Source organism: Rhincodon typus, chromosome 26, assembly GCF_021869965.1.
Source record: "Rhincodon typus isolate 14 chromosome 26, sRhiTyp1.1, whole genome shotgun sequence".
NCBI classification, from domain to species: Eukaryota; Metazoa; Chordata; class Chondrichthyes; order Orectolobiformes; family Rhincodontidae; genus Rhincodon; species Rhincodon typus.
This window is the reverse complement of record NC_063357.1, coordinates 14,911,478-14,936,566: the sequence shown is the minus strand read 5'-3', so window position 1 is coordinate 14,936,566 and position 25,089 is coordinate 14,911,478. Positions and strand designations below refer to the sequence as shown.

Genomic DNA, 25,089 nt, shown 5'->3' with positions numbered 1-25,089 from the left:
TCACAAAATTTAGAAAAAAAATTGTTTAAGAGAGAAAGCTTTTTGAAGGTCAGATGATACCTATGATCTAAAAAATTACACGATGATTATGTAATGGACACTTCCTCAGGGAACTACACCATACATGGTTACAGCAGAGCTACAAAGCAACTTCAGCATAATTTTCTCAGCGTTAAGAAAATTATAACAAAGTGTTCACTTTTATGAACTACAGCCAGCATGTATTCCTAATTTGAATAAAAAAGACAAATTCATATGATACTCATGATTGAGGACAATTCCACAAAACAGTTGAAACCAGACGTGGATTGCAAATACGTGAGCAATATATTTAACAGATAATACCAGTAGTAATGTGTTTCAGTAATTACCTGAATTTTATTTTGGATAAATATTCCAATGCATTAAATAATCTAAAACCGAAACACTTCTAGGATCGGAACTGACCACCACAAAAGAGTTACTGAATAACAGATAATTCTAGAATAACTAGAGTAGATTCTAGAAAGGTAACTATGATGCATCTCTCAGTGACATGAAATCATTCTTAAGTGTACACACACTGGCTCATTGCTAATCATGCAAATGAAGTAACAAGAGGTGATTGCTTTCCACACATGATGTATTCAGTATTGCAAATAAACTTGCCTGCAGTCAGGCATTTCCCATCTGCAGACCAGCCCCGCCCATTCCAGGTGGAAACTGGCTATTTATTTTTGTCTGAGTCTTTCTTCAAGTAACATCAGCTGCTCTTAAATCACAACCACAGCATGCACACTCAATTGATACCGCATTTAAAGATATTTCCTAATCTACTCAGAGATGTGAAACACCTTTGGAACAGATGGGACTTGATCCAGGCGTTCTGGTTCAGAGGAAGGGTCACTGGACCCAAAACGTTAACTCTGTTTTCTCCTCCACAGATGCTGCCAGACCTGCTGAGCTTTTCCAGCAACTTTGTTTTTGTTTCTGGTTCAGAGATTGGACACTAGCACTACAGCACAGCAGTCAACACGGCATTTAAAACATCAGCACCCACATCTCAGGCATATGTGCTTCATCCATTTCAAACAAGACTATGAAACATGTTGCCTCAGAATATGGTGGAAATGGCTTCATTATATATTTACAGAGGTAGATACATCCTTGTGAATCAAAGCCTTTTGTCCCTCCAAGGGGATTGTTGATGGGAATGTGGAATTCAAAACAGAGCCAGATCAACTGTGATCTTATTGAACGATGGAGCAGGCTCAGGGGGTGCAGTGATCCACTTCTGGTCCTGGTTCAGATACATGGAAGGGCAGGTGCAGCTCAAAACATATTCCTGATATTTAACAAAAGCTGTTGGATACCAAAATACTGGGTTTCCTGCCCAATGGCAGTGCGCATTGTACCAATAAAGTCAATACCCTGTTCGAAATGCAATTTCGATTATTTTAATTGACTGAAAAAGCCTGCATATGTAACTAAATACTACGTGAGCAGACAGGCTAAGAATTGTACAACGATTTGCTTTTAAAAAGAATGTGGATTTACATTATTGTTTATAAAGTGTCTGCTGTCGTACTTTACCCCATTTTTAGATGCTGGTTGTTAAATTGCAGTCTTGTTTCACTTTCAATGGTAGTAAAGAAGGTTATTGTGCTAAACCGAATTGAACAAGTGGGGAAAGACCTGGAATCATTCATCCTCTAAAGTAAGGGAATGGCTGGAAATAATGTGAATTGGTCTGATGCGTGCAAGACAAAGCTTTGACAAAATGTCTTTTTTCTGTAAACTTACACTTATTAAACATTTCATACTTTGAGAAATTGAGTAGTGAAATTTGGTCTTGCTGCCTTACCTTATTGTATCTTCTATCAACCGATCTGAGCTGCAAAAGGAAGGGAGAAAATCAATCATGAGAAAATATCTTACCACATAAATTTACATTTCTCCATTAGTTTTTCCATCTTAAATCTCAAATGTTGCAGTCCAAACTAACGAGAAACAATGTTCACTCATGGCACTGCCAACATAACATGTTCATGATTTCAGCTTCACTCCAACAGAACGTAAAACAGAACTTGGTAAGAAGTTAATTGCAGAGAAGCACTCCATATTATTTTTGCGTACCTTTTGTTTCCTGGTTTAGTGCGACAGCGAGGATGACCTGGTATCTAATTTCTACCCTCAGGAAACAAAAGATGAAACCACTTTCTAAAGCATAGACATATTTTCTCTCTCCAACCCAACCCTCCGCAAAAAGAAATACCTGTATTAGATGCACTGTTGGAGGCACAGAAGTAGAATGTTGTCTAATAGTACTACATTAACGCTCTTTGCTGAGGGTGATCAAAACATCTCAAGAACAATAGGGCTTGCAAACAACTCCTGGATCATTACCCTGAATGAGAACTATTCCCTATTATTCTAGCAGATGTATCTTTTCTTTTTCTTATGTAGAGTAAAGGTGATATCTCAGCTTTTCTGAAATGTCTAAGGCACATTACTGAAATTTTTGAAGTACTTGCAGAGAACATCTTATTTAAAATTTAATGTTTCTAACTATATTGGAATACTTTCTTAATTGGGAAGCATTTTCCTTAGCTTCTCTTTAAACTCACAATAGGGCTGTGCAAATCTGTAAACCATTGTTTGTTAACCACACCATAAAGTACATTCAAAATTAAATAGCATAGCTAATAGAGATTCTCAATCATACTGTAACTTGATGTTGCCACTATTGATGTACAAGGTTAATGTGCATGTAATATAAATTATGCATCTTTCGATCAACTCCAGGACACAAGAATAAAAAGACATCAGCAATCAATCCCAGGCAATAAGTTTGTAATATTTCCAAGCTTGCAGGAATGTGGATTGTGACGATGATGCAAAGTAGCTTCAAGAGGATTTGGAGTGGACAAGAACACAGCAAATGAAATATCATGCATATACGTGAGACTATCCACTTTAGGAGGAGGAACAAAAGGTGCAGAATATGCAAGTGAGAGATTGGAAATGTTAACATATAAAAGTGCTTGGATGCCCTTGTTAAGAAGTTACTAAAAGATGCACGTGCAGCAACAGGAAGGCAAATGATGTATTAGTCTTTATCAAAAGAGTATCTACATACAGGAATAAAGATGTCTTCTTTCAAATGTATAGTGTCTTGATACAATAACATCTGCAGGATTGTGTGTATACATTTTCCATAGAGGGAGTGCACTTGAAGTCTACCTAACCAATTGCTGAAACAGCGTAGAATCGGGGACACCCATCTGAATAGGGAGCACACCATTTAGAATTGAGATAAGGAAGAACTGCTTCATTCAGACAACTGAGAATCTTTAGAATTCTCCATGTCAGAGGGCTACAGGAGCTCAGAGACTGGATATATTCAAGATTGACATTGACTAATGATATTAAGAGGTATGGAATAGTGTGAGAAACAAGCATTGAGGTAGACACATCGGGCATGATCCAAAATGGTGGCGCAGACTCAAGGGGTTACATGGGCTATTCCTGTCCTTACATTCCTAAAACATTAAGAGCACGGACAATTGGGCAACAATGGAAAAACATCTTTAAATAAAAAGTAGGAAATTCAGAAAATGTAGAGATCAGTATTTGTAAAAAGACATCGCAAATAACATCCAGGAGATAAGGGACTGAAAACTTAAAATATAAGCAAACTCCCATGTGAAAGGGTGGGGGAGGAAATCAGGTTTGGAAAGTACTGGAAGACAGGAAAAAGTGAAAAGCAATAGAGATCTATAATATGTAACTAGCTAATGTAAAAGCACAGAAAAAGACAGGAGACCTGAAATGCAAACAGGAAATGCCACAAATAACTGTAGTGCTCAAAAAGAAAAAAAAACACAGGCCAACACAACCGTGTAGTAAGCTACCTTCTGAAGGTACACATGTAGCCATCTCCTGTCTCACGTGATGACAGACCCCCTCCCACAAAATCAGCACCACTGCTGAAGGCTAATTAGGAGAAATTACTGAAGTTCAATAGCAGACAGCTTTGAATTGCCCAAGGAAAAGGAAAGTCACACTTTCCTGGAAGCTTCCATTGAGATTGGTTGGAGCCATATAGAATGCCAAAAATAGAGAAGTTCAAAAGAGGGAACGGGAAAAGCATTTAGTTAGTTATGTGTCACTTAAGAATAGATTGGATATGCTTATCAAAGAGCTGTGTTTGCTCCTCAAAGTCAAGATTAATCTGTGAGCAATGGTATACAATACACTAACTAGAGAGGAGGATGTACATGTAAACCAGCCTCACACAAGAGTGCTTACAGTCCCTAAAATGGTGTGAAGAGATGATTAGACGTGTTACATTTCTCGTGATACCCAGAAAGTTCAATGGAAAAGTCAGCTGCAAGTTATGGTGGGGAGAAAACAAACAGGGCTATCCCTGATGGAATGATCACGATAGAAATTAAAGGGGGATTAAATCAAGAGGAGGTGAGCAAGTTTTTTGTTGAGATTAATGGGAATATGTGGTGAAAGCTGATCTGCCAAATGAAAGTGTTTGCAGCATGAAGGTGACTAAAATGGAGGCTCAGTCACATTTCACTATTCTAACCAGCAGTACTCCTCCCAGATGCATTATCCCCTCTGGACAGTCATCTGATCAAAACAGCCAGTTTTAAGACCGTGCTGACAAATGACAACTTAATTTATAAAAGAAAACTGGTTCCTGTACAAAATACGAAGACCAGCAGTGCACCGATGCAAAATTAAGTACAGTAAGTATTCTTAGTAATCCAAAATACAGGCGACTCCAGGGTGGAACTGAGAAAACTTTTTTGGGTACATTTCGTTTCAGAGGTCAACTAGTAGGATAAATATATTGTGAGCATTATTCCTGTCTGAAATGGAGATAACTGGGTAACTCCCTTGACAATCATGTCCAGGCACCATACTGCCAGAAATTACTGGATTGTGTATGGGTTTATCAGCAGATGTGGGTAAGCCATAAATTCTCTTTACCTCTAACTTTTTAAAAATTATTTTGCATTTCAGTACTTTGATCTAAATTGACTTAGCCTGCTGTAAATAGGCAATTGTGGAAGTCCCGTCCCATCTTCAACTCATAGCACAAATTGAACAGACGCTTAACAAGAAAATTGAAAATAGTGAGTAGGAGACAGACTCAACAATTGCAGCATACTCACTTATAAAATGAAGACTCCTTTATTATTCAAAAAAACATTTTTAAGAATGTTACTAATGAGAATTTCCATTCTAATTTCAATCATTATATATATGCTGGGACTATGAAAGAATGCTTGCATCTTTATTTATGAATCATAATTAGTTATCACAAATAATTACATTTTTCTACATAAACCGACAGCAAATTTCAACATGATTTCTCTGGCACGGTTCATGTCCTTAGGATCCTGAACAGCAGATGCACAAGAAGGGAGAGAAAAATAGAATAACAGCATACTTTGGTTTGTTATTCTACAACTCGTGTGTGTATGGAACATTGGCACTGGCCCAAAAGCAGATTTTCTGCCTAGCCTTCCATTTGGGACTAAAAGCCGAATGGGAGACTCAGAATTGGCTGATGCGAAGAATCTTTGACACGTCAAAAAATAAATTCCCCTTGCATAATTAAATGGAGCATAAACAAATCATTTTGTTGGAAAGGTTTTACAGGAAAACCTTCAGAGTCTATCCCCCTGATTTTCCAAAGGAAGATAACTTTATCATGCATAGCTTTAGAATCACTTCAGAACAAAACTGAAATGTATTTCGCAATACTTGGTCATCTATAATTAACAGGAGAATACTACAGAAAATCACTACATTAAATAATTAAATTGCTACATTAAGTAATTCCTAAACCAAATGAGTGTAGACAGCAACACTCTTGAAAGTTTTAATGACTTATTGACTATAGTAGAGGCAAATAATGCATGGTCAGTAAAAATGCTAAGTAACATTTTCCTGGATGCAAAGATCAAGATATTCATTCAGTGGTGGGAAAAATGGAAGATCTTAATTATAAACTATAATGATAAAAATGTGGGGGCTAAGTGAATATTTTCCAATAATGATGATAGTTTCACATTTTTCAAAATCTGCAATGATTGCATAGCATGATTTAGACCACTGTTGTGCAGAAATTTGTATGAAATCCAACAGCTTGTTTATGTTCCCACCAAAAAGCCTACTGGGACAACAGCAACTAACAAAAAACTGTACAATAGGCAAATGCTCAGTGATGAAATTTTCTAATCATATGGCAGATTAACATGAATAATATGTGAGAGAATTGAGATCCTGGCAGAAGAAGAAGGATGGACTACACTTTTAACCAAAGGTTCTTCCCTCTGGCACTGCAACATGATACTGCTCCTGGCACTGTAGAAATACTTCTCATGTCTGCATTTGAGGACATGATTATATACCTGCACTGACTAATAAATGTTTGCTGACATTTGGTGACAACTGAAGTCTAAACTTGTCTATAGCCTGTGTTTTTTTCTCATGCTTCCGAGATTTGTCAATCTCACCCAGAGAAGGGATGGAGAGAAATTGCAGTTTGGCTCCAAAATCTCCGAATGAGGAAGGAGGAAACATGCAAGTCAGCCATGATGCCTACACCCAATTGTTATCTAGTGATTTCCACTTCTAAATATAAACACGTGGGTGTCAAGTGAAGAATGGCTACTTGGATGAAGCGTTGACATAGAATGGCAGAGTCATCCATGTTAATTATGTGAGTAACTGTACAGACACAAAGGGACGCTTTCTTTTGCCATAGGAGATTCTTGCTGAATGGCATTGCAGTCCTGGGTAATGCTGGGTTAACTCAGTTAGCGGACTTCAAAGTCATCTGTATTTTTGATGGTCCTGAAGTTTCAGTGCTCAATGTTTACATTGGTTGTACAAGGTTGCAGCTCCCTTTTTACTTTTCGGGGGTGGCTGCCCCTCAGTTTTTAGTTGCACTTCACCCTCACATTTCTGATCTTTGGTCAGCTAGTGCTAGCTTTCACCATTTTTCTCTGCTACATCCCCTACAATTTTTGGTCTCCAGTAAATTAACTGCTGCTGCATTTGAAGCATCCTGCCTAATTGCTTTTTTATGCCTTTACTTCAAGAAAAAACATCAGCTTCTCTAAAGGCAGCAGAAATCAACATTGTGGAAAATTTGTGGAAAAGCCTAGAGTGTCATAAAACTGTTTACTTTCTTTTGATAAATTACACTAGTTTTAAGCTCAGCCCACCATCAAAGCAGGTTATATTAAAATGACAAAAACAAAGTACTGTGGAAGCTAGAGATCAGATTCGTTTTGAGACCAATAGCACTCTTCTTCAGAGCTCAGGGTTTCAGGTATATGTTTCAGTTCAAGCTATGATTCAGGACAAAGGAAATCTAATTGGATGGTTCCGCACTGTCAACCATTTCAGAAATCTGCTTCCAGTCACTATAGTTTAACCTATACAGCAATTTATTGATATCACTGGCTAAGCCGGCTCAATTGGCTGCTGCAGTGCAGAGAATAAAACCATGAGAAGATTCCCAATGCTTTTGTAACATCCGGAATGTCTGAGCTGGTAAGCAGTTCAGAAGTGCAGCCCAGCCCATAAAAATCAGGGATAAATGATCAAAAGCAGGAGCTAAATAGTCTGGAGCATATGTACCATCTTGGGTGCTAATTTCCATTTCACAGTGTAATAACCAATTAAACCTAGACTACTTACAAGCAATCTATGTGCCCTCTCACAAATGTGCTGCATTGATCTTACATTGTACTTTTGCTGTGAGAGAGCTTTCTTGGGTGCTGATGCAACAAAAGTGCCACATAAAACAAATAAAATTACAAATCAGGAGATTGTCAGGAAAGATTGGGGGAGGTACCAGCTGCAATATAGCAGTGATCTTTAGTCATGAAAAAATTATTGTTGCGGAGGTATAGTAAGGTAATTAAAATGTTGGGCTTAGTGATTGGCAGAAGTTATAAAAGAACAGTTTGGTGTAGAAGATAGAGAGCTACAAAACAATAAGAGAGTGCTTATTTTGCTGAAAATGTGACGTTTACATTGCTTGCGTGGGGATACAAGAAAACAGTGCGATTAAGCCAATGTTGGAAAATGGTAAAATTTGTTTCTGCTGCTAATAGGGTTATGTGACAGTGTTGAATAGCTCACCCAAGCACGTACACAAGCTAACACAAACCGAACCTAATGGATGTCGCAAGGGGTCAAATCAAATGACATAATGATGAAATGTTGTGTTGTAATTGGCTTATTGCGTTGCTAAGGCTTGAAAACGAAATGTAATTAGATGAAGCTACCAGCATCTTATTATTTAAAAGTGTAAGCCGACCTTAGAATTGACACGGTTACACACTTATTCTTGGCAACCAGAATGTAACTGTCACTGCTCCTTAATAACAATCCTCGAATTTTTACCTATTGACGACTGGTTATTCTAAAAAGAAAAAAAAGAGAGCATCTAACAACTTGACATAGTCGGCAGGATTCACAAAGACTGCAGAGACCCTGAAAGCATCCCGAACACCCATCAGCACCCCAGGGTAAGGACTCCTCTTTGAATAAAAGTCCATTCGTGTAAAGGATTTTCAAGGACAGTCCAACGCAATTCTATTAAAAGAACCTTATCACCAATAGGAAATGCAAGCCCATAGCAAAAACCATACATCTAGACAGTCAACAAGGACCCATGGCCCTCTCAATAGGCTCAACGGCTCTAATATTAGAAGCATAAAAATATTGTTCAAGATGTCTAACTGAGTTGCCCACTACAGTTAAAGGCAGGCAGGACCTGCCCAATACATCCGAGGACAAGCTTCTCCAAAATTTGAAAAAGAATACATTGAACAACAATTTGGCCTCTCTATGAAACTGACTGAAATCCACCAAGTATGGAACCTCCACAGGGCAATGGTCCCTGGAAGACATTAAATGCGTTTGGGACAAAACTTCCCAACTAAAAGACAAAGAACGGATTCTCTGGTCTTTATGTGTAATGTAACAATTCAGAAACCAACAATAAATTATACAGAAAGCTAATAATGACCACAAAATTAGTAACCTAAAAGACCAATTAAAAGTTGTCTGCACTGAACTGAAAACTACTAAATTAGAACTTCAAAAAGGAATGTGAGGCAAACTCCAGCTCTAGCCCACCTAATGTTCCATCACCACTTCCTTATCAGAGCGCCCCTCCTGTTCCTCAGTACTTGGGATACGAACCTAAGGTCCCAGTCCTACATGAAGTTGAGGAACACGACTCTGATGACAGCAATTCTGACGATTCGGATAACAAGGGCAAAAACCAACAACCCTTTAAATTTACAGCCGGTATAGATCAGAAGACAGAAAGGAGGAAAAACAAAAGATGAAAAAGGCTTAGTCAAATATGAATACACACAATGGACAAACCATAAACCTACCAACCCCAAGTAGGTCAGAAGGTGGTTCAAAGAATTGCCACATCCTAAAAAAGGAGGCATGAAAATCTATAGTGAATTGGAAAAACCTAAAAATACATACAGTCTCCATTCTATGGATGGGGTACAAATATTGTCCATCATGGTAGGAGGTAACACCGGCAGGAAACTTGCAAGGAAGATGAGAGGGGAAGTGGGTGAAAATGGGCAAGACTTTGATGATGGATGGAAAGCTATTAGAAATTGGTTGAAGGATTATGGTTCCCCCTAAAACTTACTGGAGTAAGATTTCAGTGAGGAATTGCGAGATTACACGCAGCGTTTTTGTGATAGCCTGGATTGAGCACTCCGGATTGGCCGGCAGTATTGACACTCAGGACGAGTTAGATCATAGTAACCGTGCATCCCTTAATCCGCATTTGTAGCCGGACTAAAACCAGAGTTAGCAAAGATGTTAAAAGTTACGATCCCAGATTGGGAGAACAGTGGAAAGGCATACAGAGAAATATGCGAGGCTGTAAATCATCTTGGAGTGAAATATGGAATCCAAATGGAGAACTACGCAGACTGTAGTAACTACACCAGGGATCTCAGTGGATGGATGCCCAGGCAAATGTCATAACTGAGGCAGAGAAGGCTGGGAAAAAACATGCCAGTTCAAAACGAAAAATGACCACAGGTAAATCCACTCCTAAACCGGAACCGAAATCCCAGAGAAACCCTCTGGCCAAACAGACACTACAGGAACGCATTAAGGGACTGTCTCCTGAGCGATAGGAAGCTCTCCTAAACCTCACAAGAAACTAGAACAACCCACCTCCCACCGCTTGGCCCCTTTTTTTAAGCAGCTTTAGAAAACGAGCAGATGACTATTAAGCTTCCATGAGTGGGGGGCGATAGGGAAATTGATTGCCTTTTGGACCCTGGAACTGAATTGACATGTTTGTCTTTAATTGATGGATGTAATTGGCCCTTTGATGGTGAGCGGATGACCGCAGTTGGACTGGGGGATAAGCACAACCATTGTCAATATGATTGGGGCAGCACAAGATCTTGGTGTCTGTATGGGTTGGGCACGTACAGCAAGCCCTATTCGGAATGGGTGTCTTAACCCAGATAAATTCATCACTACTTGTTTGAGGTGTTGTCTTGACCATGTAACACGACCATCCTCAAAATGAAGAATGGCAGAATCATCCAATTTGGGTGAAGGATAAAATGACTGTGGTCTGTTGAAGATGATCCCATTCACTTTTACCAGAGTTGCCCTGCCATGTACTAAACAATACCCCATTAGTCCCACGTCCATTGTTGGTATTTTACCCGTAATCAAAGGATTGGAGCAACAAGGTGTCCTAGTAAAAGTCCATAGTTCATCTAATAGTCTGGTATGGCCAGTTAAAAAGCTGGATGAAACTTGGCATCTGACAGTAGACTACAGGAGAGGAAACCGGGGTATTGTTCAAAAAGCACCCTTGGTTACTGATCCCTCCACCAGTTTTAACTCTCTCTCGCCAGATCACAAATACTTTCTGCTGATTGACATAGCCAATGGATTTGGGTCTGTTCCCCCGGACCCGAGGTACAACCATGGTTTGCCTGTACCGTCCAACAACAACAGTATACCTGGATGCATCTGCCTCAGAGCTTTTGAAGTAGCCCTACAGTATTTCATATGGCTTTACAAAATCATTTGCGGAAATTGCCTCTACTGGCATCCATGGTAATTCAATACGTGGATGATATTCTAATAGCATCCCATTCGGAAGAACAACATAGGGAGAATATATGCATCCTCCTTGACCATTTACACTCCATAAAGCCAACCTTAAGAAGGTGCAAATTGCTCAAGTAGTAGTACACTTGGGACAAAAGATTGCAGCAGGAAAACGTGAAATGCCCCAGGATAGGTCAGCTGCTATTTGAACGGCCGAAGAACCCACTACCATTCAGGAATTGAGATCTCTTCTGGGTCTTTGTAACTTCCAACTGAAACTGGATAGTTATACACAGTTGGCTCAGCTGCTGAATGGATTTCCTCTTTCAAAAGATCAATGAAGCTGCTACGCTCACCCCAGAGCAGCGTTCTGCATTCCAAAAATTAAAAACTGCTGTGCTCAGCCCCAGCTTTGGGCATCCCCAATAACAGGAGACTATTTACCCTCTATGTACGCAAGGAGGACGGGTCACATGAAAGCTATACTCACACAGGAGCATGGTGATAGGCAGCAACGCATTGGCTACTATTCCACTCAGTTGGATACAGTGGCTCTAGGATGGGGTAGTTGCCCGAGAGCCATGGAAGTTATGTGTTGGGCTGTAATGGCCACAGCACCCATTGTATTTGATCAGAAGTTGATTAAGTGGCCTCACACATTTCATGCCACGTTGTCCATGAATCGTGTCTCCCAGGTGACAGCGGCCCGGTGGATATGCTGGACTACACTCTTGAAAGCCCCCAGCCTCCACCTCATTCACAAGAGTCCGGTCAATCCAGCTACTCTGCTCCCAATTTTGGAGGGCCAAATGGGGGGAGGAGTGAAGAGACCGATGAAGTTGAAGAAGAATATGACGGTGTAGAAATTCTGCAGCACTTCGATGAGGCAGCTCGGGCAGCAGAAGAGGCTTTGCAGAATCCAAACACAGTCCTTTTCACACACGAGTCTTTGTTTGTTGAGAATGGCATACGGAAAGCAGGCTGGGTCGTTACTACCTTACACAAAGTGATAGTGTAAGGCCGCTTGCTGGCAGGCACCTCAGTACAATAGGTGGAACTACAAGCACTTACAGAAGCCTGTAAAATAGCGGAGGGGTAAAACTGCAAATATTAAAACAGACTTCTGCTATGCGTTTGGCGTGGTCCATTATTTCAGACCCTTGAGGCAGAAAAGGGGATTCCTTTCAGCAGCCAGAACATCTATCCGAAACAAGGATCAAGTATGAGACCTCCTCAATGTCATACAACTGCCACACGAAGTTTCAGTTTTGAAATGTAAAGCTCATATCCAACAGAACACTGTGGAAGCACAAAGCAGCGCCTTAGCCGACCATGTGGCTAGAAATGCAGCTTCACAGGGGAATCGCCTTTGTGGATCAACAAACCCAAAATACAAACCCTCACAAACAAGTTACAGGACTTAAAGACCATGCAAAAACAATGCTCTCGAGAAGAGAAGTGGACAGGGACTGAAGCAGGAATTAAATTATGCAAGGATGGGGTCTGGAGGCAAAGAGATACAGATAAACCAGTTGCATTGCAAGCTTTAATGCCTTTCATAGCACAACAAATTCGTTCATGGGGACATCTGGCCCCTTTACAAATGATGTCTAGGTTCCAGAACAGCAGCTGGGGAAGACGGTTCAAGAAACATGCACAACTTGTGGTAGACCATTGTGTAACATGCCAAAAGAACAATCCAAGACCAACCATGGTAACTCCACAACCAAAACCTTTCCAACGTCTGCAATTGGACTACATATCTCTCCCAAAATGTGCCCAAGAAAGGTGGCACATGTGCCCTCCAAGGTCAGAAATGTTGCACCTATATCCGTGATAACTGAGGAGATAACTGACTTGGCTGACTATATCTGTAAAGAGATGGACAAACCTAAACAACCCCATTATCAACCCTGTGAAGCTGGGCAACCGGCTGGTTGGTATCATTGGGTACGTCAATAGTGCAGGGTATCGTAGTTTTACGTTAAGTAATTCTTGTCCTGTATTTTGCCTTTATGTTGTATTCAATAAATGCTAAAGCCAAAAGTTCGCTATCTTGCAGCTCACCATGCCCCAAGAACTTTTACACATTATCGTTAGCTTGCTTTGTTTGCGTTATGATGTTTGGGAAGAATCAAAAGGGGGCAGATGTGGGTATATAAGAAAACAACGTGATTGAGCCAATGTCATATAATAATTAAATTTGTTTCTGCTGCTAATAGGGATGTGTGACTGTTTACAGTTTATTCTAGAGAACAGATTATTCAAGTACGTACACAAGCTACCACAAACTGAACCTAACCGATGTTGCAAGGGATCAAGTTAAGTGACTTACTGATGGAATGTCATGTTGTAATTGGCTTGTGTTGATAAGGCTTGAAAACGAAATGTAATTAGATAAAGCTATCAGTGTCTTAATATTTAAAAATGTAAGCCGAGCTTAGAATTGACTCAGTTACACGCTTATTCTTGGCAACCAGAACGTAATTGTCACTGCTTCTCGATAAAAATCCTCGGATTTTTACCGATTGATGATTGGTTATTTTAAGGAGAAAAAAAGAAAGTATCCAACACTTGCAAAGATGTGCTGCCAAAAGGGGTATTTTTGTTTTGCGAATTAGAGCCTACTTAGTTTCAACTTAGCTGGGTGTTTGCTGTGAGGTTTTTGTTAGTTGCAATTTGGACCTGAAGTGGTTTGCTGCCCAAGAGTTGTTAACTGAAATAAACGTCAGATATCCAGGTCTGCACTGAAAGCAGAGTAAAACACGAATGTCAGTGACCACATGTAAGGTGGGTGAGACAATCTTAGCTTGAATTTTGAGAGGGAACAGAACCTGGAGGATGGTCCAATTTGAAGCTGGTAGAATAATCTATATGGTCACCGGAGTCTTAGCGCAGCAAAAGTTGCCACAGGTTAACTTGGAACTTTTAGTAATTTTTTTGAAAATTTATTCACAGGTTGTGGACATCGCTGGTGAGGATGGCGGCTTCCTTCTCTAAAGGGCATCAGTGAACTAGATGGAACAAAAACAAAGTTGCTGGAAAAGCCCAGCAGGTCTGGCAGCATCCGTGAAGGAAAAAACAGAGTTAACATTCCAGGTTAACAAATGAGAGGTCCTTTCATAAGTCTGATAACAGCAGGGTAGAAACTGTTCTTGAATCTGTTGGTGGGTTTTCAAACTTTTGTATTTTCTGCCCGATGAAAAAGGATGGAAGGGAGTATAACTGGGTGGGAGGCTGCTTTCCCTGAGGCCGCAGGAAGTGTAGATGGAGTCAATGAAAGGAAGGTTGTTTTTGTGATGGACTAGGCTGCGTTCACAACTTTGTAACTTCTTGTAGTTTTTGGCAGAGCAGTTGCCATACCAGGCTGTGATGCATCCGGATAGGATGCTTTCTATGGTGCATCTATAAAAATCGGTAAGAGTTATTGTGGACATACTGAATTTCCTTAGCCTTCCGAGGAAGTACAGGCTTTGGTGTGCTTTCTTCACTGTAGCATTGACATGGGTGGATCAGGATATATTGTTGATATTTACTCCTAGGAATTTGAAGCTCTTGACCACCTCCACCGCAGCACTGTTGATACAGACAGAAGTATGTCCTCCACTCCACTTCCCGAAGTCGATGACCGAATTCTTAATTTTGCTGACATTGAGGGAGAGACTGTTGTTTTTACACCGTGCCATTAATCTTGCTCTCTCCTTCTGGTACTCCATCTAACCACCATTTTGGATCCAACCCACTACAGTGATGTCATCAGCAAATTTGGAAAGAAGTTATAGCTGAATTTGAATACACAGTCGTGAGTGTTTAAGGGGTATAGTAAGGGGCTGACCACGCAGCCTTGCAGGGCACCAGTGTTGAGGATTATCATGGGGGTGGTGTTGTTGCCTATCCTTACTGATTGTAGTCTGCAGATCAGGAAGTCGAAGATCCGGTTGCACTGCGGAAGCAGAGATCTAGGTCTCTTTGGAGATGAGTTTCGTTGGAATTACGGTGTTGAAGGCAGAGCTAAAGTCAATGAATAGGAAATCTGGAATCTAGTTAGGGAGTATGTTTAGGGAGAAGGGGAGAGATGGAGGTGGTCAGGAATTAGTAGTACAATAGGAATGCCAAAGCAGGAAAGTTTGTTAAAGTTAAAAATATTGAATACTTTTTATAAAAAACAAAAGGTTGCTTTTCATTGTTCAAAATATTTGCTGTTTAGCAGGGACACATTAGCAACAAGGGAAGCTTTTCAATTTACAACCATGATGCCCAATTATACTCTCAGATGCAATAACAGATCCAGTGGGAATTCTTCATTTGATGTATCCACTGAAGACCACTATTTACTATGTATTTGTTAAAAACAGTTCCACAAACTTGGAAGCTTTTCAATCATGCCACAAAACAAAGTTGCTAAGGAGCCCGTAACCACTCAGTTAACTCTCAGTTATGTGGAGAAATGCAATTGTTGCTCTCAAACATTTCAACAGTGAAAAATCTTTAAAATTTATGGAATATGTGACTTCTAAAAAAAATTGGAAGTGCCTCCTCTCCTCACCTAGTGTCCTACAGATCCACAGGCAACAGCCACCTTTCAACATTATTCTTGTTGATGAGTGTGACAATAGGTATCAGCAGGCCAATCAGGATGAGCCCAGCCCTGCTTCCACTCCATATTCATACAGACATTTTGAGCAAGGGTGGCCTTATTCAGAACGAGAGCCCCGATTTTCTTTTCCTAAATCAAGGCTACGTTTCTGCCAGAAAATTCAGATGACATATGAGACGTAATATTGAGCAGGAGATCAAAGTTGACAAGCCCCACTAATTTACAAGTGGATGCCTCACTCCATTTCCAAAGTACTTAAGAATTTACTGTCAGATTTCAATGTACAAAATTATCCATTAGATTTTGCACATCCTGTGAAATTGTATTCTTACAGTATACTGTAAAAATTATCAGTGAGAAAGAGTAAATCAAAAAATGTCTGCATAAGAGAAATTGCAAGAACATGGCATGATCGAAATTTCAGATGTAAATTAGTAAGTCAACGCCTTTTTTTCCCATTCCATCATGGGATGCAGAGGTCACCGGCAAAGCCAGTATTTTTTGCCTATCCTGAATTGCAATTAAACCAAGTGACTTGCTAGACTATTTCAGTGGGAAGTTAGGAGCCTAATGTATTGCTGCAGTTCTGGAGTCACACAGGGCAGACCAAGTGAGGATACCATCAAATGGCACCGTTCCCTCGCTATCAGACATTAATGAACCAGCAATTGATAATAGTTTAATTCAACTTTCAATTCCAGATTTAGTAATTTAATTTAAATTTCACCAGCTTTCATGGCTTGAACCTGTGCTTGGAGAACATTAGCCTGGTTCTGAATTATTGGTCCAGTGACATTACTATCATGTCACCCTGAACATTAAGATAACACAAACAAGAACATTAGCATTATGATGAAGCAACATTTTTTCCAAAGATAGCTGCCAAAAACATTTTACCAAACTTCCGCACAAACTTTTAGTGTTGCTACAAAAGAAATGAACATTCTGCATGTCTTATTGTATTTTGTCTCTATCTTTTGTTGCGTTGCAATAAAGGAAGAAAATCTTAACCAGTGAAGCATTGAGAGCTGGTGAAGGGGAAAAGAGTTTATAGGAGTAACAGAAAATAAAACCAACAGATAGGAAGTTTAAAGAGTAGATATTTAACTTAAGGCTGTTAAAAATTGCAGCCAGACAGAACATGTTTCTCCAAACTCAATTGAAGAGGGAAAGTTGAAGGAAAAAGATTCATTCAAATAATGCAAGTTCAAACCAGTGTCAACCAGAAAGAGAATTGTAATATTTTACAGTACCACTTTCACCACTTCCTCTGGCAGTTCATTTCATTTATGTACCACTGTGTCAAAAAGTTGCGCCTTAGGTCCCCTTTAAATCTTTCCCCTCTCACCTTAAGTTTATGCCCTTTCGTTTTAGACTCCCCCACCCCAGGGAAAAGACCTTGGCTATTTACCCTATCGATGACCCTCATGCTTTTATAAACCTTTAAGATCACCCTTCAGCCTCCAACACTCCAGGAAAAACAGTGTCAGCCTATTCAGCCACTCCCTACAGCTCAAACCCTCCAAACCCTGGCAACATCCTCATAAATCTTTTCTGAACCCTTTCTAGTTTGACAACATCCTTCCTATAGCAGGGAGACCAGAATTGCAAGCAATACTCCAAAAAAAATGGCCTAACCAACGTACTGTACAGCCGTAACACAAATTCCCAACTCCTATACTCAATGTACTGACCAATAAAGGCAAGCATACCAAATGTCTTCTTCACTACCTGTGACTCCACTTTCTAGGAACTATGAACTTGCACTCCAAGGTCTCTTTGGTCAGCAACATTTCCCAGGATCTTAGCATTAAGTGCATAAGTCTATCTGCCTTTCCAAAATTCAGGGGAAATGTGAGCAAAACTCCCCAGCTGCCTATATTAATGAATTGCTGATCCTTCTGGTCTAGTTGAGAGTTTGCACCGAATTTTCTGACAGACTAACTGGGTTGTCTAAGGAAATCGGAAAATACATACAACACCTCTGGTGACATGGTGAAGCTTTCCCCCTGTTCTTGGGGCAGGAAATTTTAGAAATGTTCTCTAGGAGAAGGGTCTAATTAGATTGCGACCAGATTATACAAAATAATTGACACTGCCACTCAAGTGTATGTTACAAAATATGAACCTATAAAATAAAACAGGACAAGGAATGCTGGATCAATTTTGAATTGCATTTTATTTCAAGGCACGAATTTAGCCTTGTCACACATCTGACAGATTATTTTACTGAATTTGTATTGAACGGTGAAGGAGAAAACGAATGGAGAGAAGGGCTTTAAATACGTTTCAGAATGAAAAACGAACACAATTAGGCTGAGAATTAAATGCAAAGAAAATTCATTGCCACTGACAAATCCAACTGAAAAACGTTTCTATGTTTCAGGTGCTGGGCAGATTTAACGCAAGCCAATGGAGTTGATTCATAGAATTCCTACAGTGTGGAAACAGGCCATTCGGCCCAACAAGTCTACACAGAGTCTCTGAAGAGCATCCCACCCAGACTCAGAATCAATTCCCCCATAACCCTGCATTTCCCATGGCTAATCTACCTAGCCTGTACAACCCTGGACACTCTGGCAATTTAGCATGGCCAACCCAACTAACCTGTACATTTTGGACTGAAGTTGAATAGGTCGGGAATTAAAAGAACTGTTTCTAACAGAACTATAAAAGCAGTAGATCCATCGTGAATGAAATTAAAAATAGATCAATTTCTAAATACATTTACAATTTTACATGGCTTTGTTAACCTTGTGCAAACTACCAATGAACACTCCACACAAGGTTTGGCACTGCAGCAATGTGTGACCTGGCACCTCCACGTTTATGAACTTAAAATATACCTGGTGATGACTAGTCTACTTGCATTAAAATGTACACAGAAATACAGGCAGCAGGATTTTGCTGCCAGAATATGGATATAATAGTATTTGATTACTTGAATCCCAAAATGTAGGAATATCCTTTATTCTAAGAACAAAGAGGTTTTGCTAACAGATCCCATTTGACAAGCAGACTATCCCAATCAAACAAGGTTTAGCTATATTTTATGAATTACATTAAGCATTGGCAATGCGTACAATTCCTAAAGATGATTTTCTTGTGGAAATCCTTAAATTGCAGTTAAGAAAATTGTTAGTTTACAGACTGTTATATTCAGACAGTAAATCAACACATTTCTGGTATTCCCTCACTCATATCCTCCATTGTGGGAATATGCTAACTTAAGCAAATTCAGGGAGCATTACCAATCAGAAAAATGAGATTTGTGTCAACGGTTAGTAGAATGGATAACTTCAATTGTGCCAAGGCTTTCAGGGGTAACATGGTATCAACATAATGCATCTCAAATAAATCTTATTCAATTCAACTGCTTGATCCCAATGTAATGCCAACTAGCTAATTAAAATTTCAATTCCCAAATCCAAGATGAGGAGCCAAGAAGAAGTCGAAACCTCTTCTTTCATGATCTTATTAATGCTCCGCAATATATGGTAGATCACAAATTAAAAAGGCAACATGAATTTGCTTTATTTTGTAAAGTTAGAACAAACAGTCTACAAATAAAAATCTTTTAATTTTACTCATACTAAGGTACTAATTCCCTCTCAAACAAATGGAACATGCCAACACTAAACTGCATTGTCTGAGAGTTTTTCAGAATGTGCTGACAGAAGCAAATCCCTGCTGTGAATTTTACATCCATCATAGTGAAACTAAACCTGTGTACACAAACTCTGCATTAGCATACCATATTTCTGGGTTTGTGTTTGGAAAGTGAATGCCATCAGGTATCAATTATATTAGATAATGTTGGGAATTGGCTGGTTAAAATAAAACAGTGATTTGATCGTTTAGCATTTAAACAGGAAGCCACAGTATCAGCAACTATGAACTACCATATTTGATAAAGCCCAGGATAAGAAAATTTTGTCAATCAGAACACATCCTTCTTGGGACTCCTTTATGCTTCCTTTAACAACCTTTCCCTTCGATTAATGTTTTTTATTGACTGAAAAACATGTTTAGCCCTTGAACTGTCAGGCACCATCTCAGGACACATGGATAAACACACTCAGTGGATGAGATACAAAAGACACAACTGATAATTTATTTCCTCCTGATAAAACAAGTTGCCTCCATTGGATTCTCTTAGATCAGTTGGAAAGGCACAAGACACCATACATCACTGCACCACAAGAGGGCCCAAGTAAAATGTAAAGAGGACATTTTCTCATGTGGGGCAATCTAGAATGAAAGGACATAGTTTTGAGTTAAAGGGTGGCTGATTTAATACAGAAATGAGGAGAAATTACTCCTCTTAAACAGTTATGAATCTGTGGAATTTACTACCCCACAGTCAGGTGGCTGTTTGGTCATTAAATGAATTTTACAGGGGAATGGACTGTATTTTATTTAGTTATGATTTTAAGGGTCAGGGAAAGCAAGCAGTAAAGTGGAATTGAGGCCGAAAGGAGATCAGCCATTGAATGGCAGAGTTGGCTCGAGGAAATGAATTGCCTTGTCCTGCTATAAGTTCTTAATGATCTTATGTAAATTCAATTCTATCACAACTCATTCTAATTCTGGAGGTAAACTATCATGTCATAGATAAGTATATTTTAACTGCAAATCTGATTTTCAGGAAGTATAGGTACATGCTGCTTTGTAAAGTTGAGAAGAGTTCCTAACATGTTGTTCAGCAGAGCTGGAAAATAATTCAGTGCTGCAGCAGTAGTGACTTCATTGAACAATCACACTGCAGTATACTGAGCAACAATGCACCTAACTCACTGTCATTTAACTTCATCATCAGAGGGCAATAAAAGGAATATTTAATGCACAGCTCAATTATTACTTGCTTTTGCTCCACACCCATTCTAAAGTGAACCACTTGGAAATTTCTGAGAGTAACATAGGTTGGAAAGTCTTCAGGATATTTTTCTGACTTCCCAGTTTTTTTTTGGAAGGAGATGTGGGAAATAAAAATGCAAGAGTTACAATTACTTCATGGGTTAAGTATTTGATTTTAAAACTTACGACATTAACAGATAGCTTTATTTAAAGGTTTATAAGTACATACAGGTATTAACATATTTGGGCAAGCTTGCATTAAATGGTGCAAGCCAGATGAGGATTTTGCGTTAAATTGCAACTGTTTATAATACTGTTTCAGAGATAGCAGGAACTGCAGATGCTGGAGAATCTGAGATAACAAGGTGTAGAGCTGGATGAATACAGCAGGTCAAGCAGCATCAGAGGAGCAGGAAAGCTGATGTTTCGGGCCTGGACCCTTCTTCAGAAAAAGAGTCCTTTTTCTATAGAAGTGTCGAGGCCCGAAACATCAGCTTTCCTGCTCGGCCTGCTGTATTCATCCAGCTCTACACCTTGTTATCTCTGTTTATAATACTGTACTGTTACTGTCATTGTTGAAATAGCTATACATAAATTCACTTGAAAATGTTAGTATTAGGAAGAAAACCACTCTAAAAGATATAAAACAAGACTCAACAGTAAATCAAGGACATAAACTGAATTTATACTGGGTCAAGAGCTCAAAGAAATTAGTTTAATCTCATTACCTTAACTGTTCAGGCTTTACAATGTTGTCAGCAAAATCATATTATGAAGAATTTATAGAATTCCAATGAAAGGAAATTAGGACAACTGAAGAAAGATAACATTAATCCATGTATAACAGGATTACATCATTTCAAATTTAGATACATGTCCTGAAACATAGGTCACCTAACAAAGCTGTAAACTTCCTTATTCTATTATTCACCTGAAGCTGCTTAAACACTTGGAGAGGTACATGAACTTCTAAGCTTATTTGGTTGGCTGACCATATTGTAAACCATTTTATAACATGTTATCCTGTAACACAATGACTGCCATCACGCACATACAAAGGCTGAAAATTATTCAAGGAATTGCCAATTTTTCCAAATCATTCCCCGATTGAATGCCAACTTACCCTGGGCTTTGATAATTTAGGTGAAAGCGGCATGGTGGCTAAGTGATTAGCACAGCTGCCTGACAGTACCAGGGACCCAGGTTCAATTCCAGACTTGGGTGACCATTTGTGTGGAGTTCTCCCCGTGTCTGTATGGGTTTCTGCCGGGTGGTCTGGTTTCCTCCCACAGACCAAAGATGTGTGGGTTAGGGGGATTACCCATGCTAAATTGCCCATAAATTGCCCAGGGCAGTCAAGGCTAGATTGATTAGCCATGGTAACTGCAGGGTTACAGGATAGTTTAGGTGCCTGGGATCCTCTTCGGAGGGTCAGTGCGGACTCAATGGGCTGACTGCCTCTTTTCTCTCGGTAGGGATCCTATGACTTTGCATGCAAATATAAAGTGTTTACAAATCATATATCAAATGACAATGTTTAAAAACTGCCAGTCAATTAATAGGGCCTGATAGCACGTGGATTCTAATACAGAAAATCCACGTTTAATGTTGCCCTGCAGTTTAGCATTGTTTCAATTTAACACTGCAAGTTATTGGGATATGTAACCTGTTGACCATTGAGAGGTTTGCATACGTGACCCAAATGGCGTCATTTTGGCATGGCTTCTCCCACTCAGATTTGAAGGCACTCCCATGCTGCAATGCTCCCAAATGTCCATACCAGGGAGCCATCACTCAGGCTCCGGACCATCTGCTTGTTTGAGGCCACAGCACAGTCACTACCTGATCAAGGTCTCTCTAAAAGATCACGAGCCCCTTCTTGCTCATCACTACCTCTATGATCCACTCCCACATGGTGGAGCTGCTCCTTTAGTGGCTGTAGGGCCTTGGCCATCCTTCACCTCCCGTCCTCTTAGCTGGACGAATTGTGGTCATAACTGAGCACAGTAACCTCGCTTATCATCTCTCTCGCTTCTCCCTGCCCCGCCGAATGGTGGCAGCCAGAACCTCTGAGCTGTTGCAACAGATCATGCTCACAGCTATAAGAACAATGCAGTGGAGCTGCTGAAATTGATTCGATTTGAGGGGTGATGACCACTCAGCCTTAGGAGAACACAGTGGGGAACATCATTCTATAAGTGAAGATGATCATTCAAAAAGGGATACAGCCAGCTTCACAGCTGAAATGAGGAGACAGATAAGGATTCAGATCACAAGCTGCTCACTTTGAGCAGAGTGAGGATTGCAGTGAATTTTCACCACCCCAGGCTCCAGACATCGCAGCTTTAAGCCCAAGGTGTCTGCTGGCTCCGACAAGGAAGGAGTTTCACACAAAGGGCACAGGTTATTCTTGTGTCACGAACAAAAACAGAAATTTCTGGAAAAGCTCAGCAGGTCTGGCAGCATGTGGACAGAAAGCAGAGTTAACATTTCAGGTCCAGTGACCTCTTCCTCAAAACTGTTCCAGCAATTTCTGTTTTTGTTTGATTTCCAGCATCCGCAGTTCTTTCAGTTTTTATTTCGTTATTCTTGTGTTCAGGTGCTGACTCCAGCGACTCTGAGCACTCTACAGCAGATCTTATTCTCATTTCTTACAACCAATCCGCACTTTTAAACCTAAATTCTTTTGTGTACTCCTGTACAGTCGTAACCTTGTATGCCTCGCTTTGTCTAAGCACCGTATGATCGGCTTATAAAATTTTTCACTGTACTTAGGTACAACATGTGACTACAACAAATCAAATCAAATAATAGGGTATAACACCTACATCATTCTTGTCGTGCACCATGTAACTACATTTGTGGGAATTCTAAATGAACTAAACAAATCTGGAGTACCCTGTTGTTATACTCAAGTAGCTTTAGTTTGTTCCTCATTTTCCAACATCCAGCGGTGTGAGACTTTCCTCACATGGTTCAACTCTTTTCTATCTAGTTATCACCAGAGAATCTAATGACTTCACTTACAGGCAAAGTGTTAACCTCAAGAGTCCAAGTGGCCAAAGAATTAAAATACCAATTCCACAGCATGGAGATTTCTTTTTTAAAAACCCCATCATTTTGATAGTCAAACAAGTTTTTAAAAAGCAAAAACAAAAAGAAAACCCATGCAATGCTAATTTGGAACATTTGATTTTGGAGATGGGGCAGAAATATTGCTCATCCTCTTGCGTTAGTGCTTGTCTAGAATCAGGCGACAGCTCCTTCCCATGGGTTCTAGAAATATATTTGATCACTGAAGCAGTAGCAGTTTCTATCATCAAATGAATAAAGGTTTGGCTCATCATCTGGGCACCAAAACAGATTGGAAACTCCCACTAGAAACCTGAAACCTTCCCAGAACAGATGGCAGAAACCACACACTTGCCAGTAAAATAATCAGAGTTATCCCTATAAGACCATGAATACCAGCATTTATGCCACCTCAGGGCTCTAACAGCTGTACAAAACGTGTGAACCGGTTGGGAAAATTACTGCAAATGAAGACAGATACACGATTTGAAGGTTAAAATGTAACCATTTCGTTAACCCTGTCACTGCTACACCATAAACAACACATCCGTTATTGAAAGCTGTATCCTGACCAATCATATTCAAGATGTTGGTTCAATAAGACGGTTGAGATTTTCTTTGAGAGATGTGGATTTATGTTAAAAACTGCAGCATTCGTAGTGTTTTAAATATAAAATGGACATTTTTCAAAAAGCAACCTTGCAATTTACAGCTAATGTCCACTCCTCTGCTGAATGCAATGCCTTTCTCGAAAAATAATGATTCCACAGATGACCCTCCAATGCCTCACACAAGTAACCATTGTTCATTTGCAAGCTGAAACACTGCAGTAGGCTACTTCACCAGGATCACTGCTCCTTTGGTTGGCAGCACCATAAATTAAATAAACCCAGTGTTCAGAGATGTACTGTCCCAGAATGAGCGAATCGTTCGCGATTAAAAGCAATGCCACTGGACAACTGCAATGTTCTTGACCTAGGAGCTCTGAAGTCAAGGCCAATACCTCTACTGATACTTAATATTGATACCAGCTAACAAAACGCAGAACGGAGAACACTTTGGACTTTCCTGGTTGCTGAGATTTAGTACTTCACCAGCTGAATACATTTAAGACATCAGAGGAACTAATAACTAGCATTGTGCAAACTGTTTAAAAAAAAAAATCTGCCCTTGTTTTTCCCACAAAATAATTCAGGATGAGTTATAACACAAGGGAATAAATCAATGGCAAACAATACTTGTATTTATTCCCAAAAGCCAGTTTTCCAGTCATTGACCTTTTACAAACTGTCATCAGCCAAGCGCAGTTCTTTATAGAAGAGACAGTGGCAATATTTCATAAGATGTTCACTCAAAAACAAATCCAGTTTCATTTCTACATGACAATATTTGTTTTTATTCTCCTCGACCCACACCCTCCA

At 39.7% G+C, this 25,089-nt stretch overlaps 1 protein-coding gene across 1 annotated transcript in view; it reads right to left on the bottom strand.

Moving 5' to 3' along the window:
• gosr1 (golgi SNAP receptor complex member 1) overlaps window positions 1-25,089 on the bottom strand; it is a 65,419-nt gene that overhangs the window by 18,371 nt on the left and 21,959 nt on the right. The window contains exon 4 of the mRNA XM_048612355.1: window positions 1,844-1,873. Coding sequence (XP_048468312.1) covers window positions 1,844-1,873 — 30 coding nt within the window. The remainder of the gene's footprint in view (window positions 1-1,843; window positions 1,874-25,089) is intronic.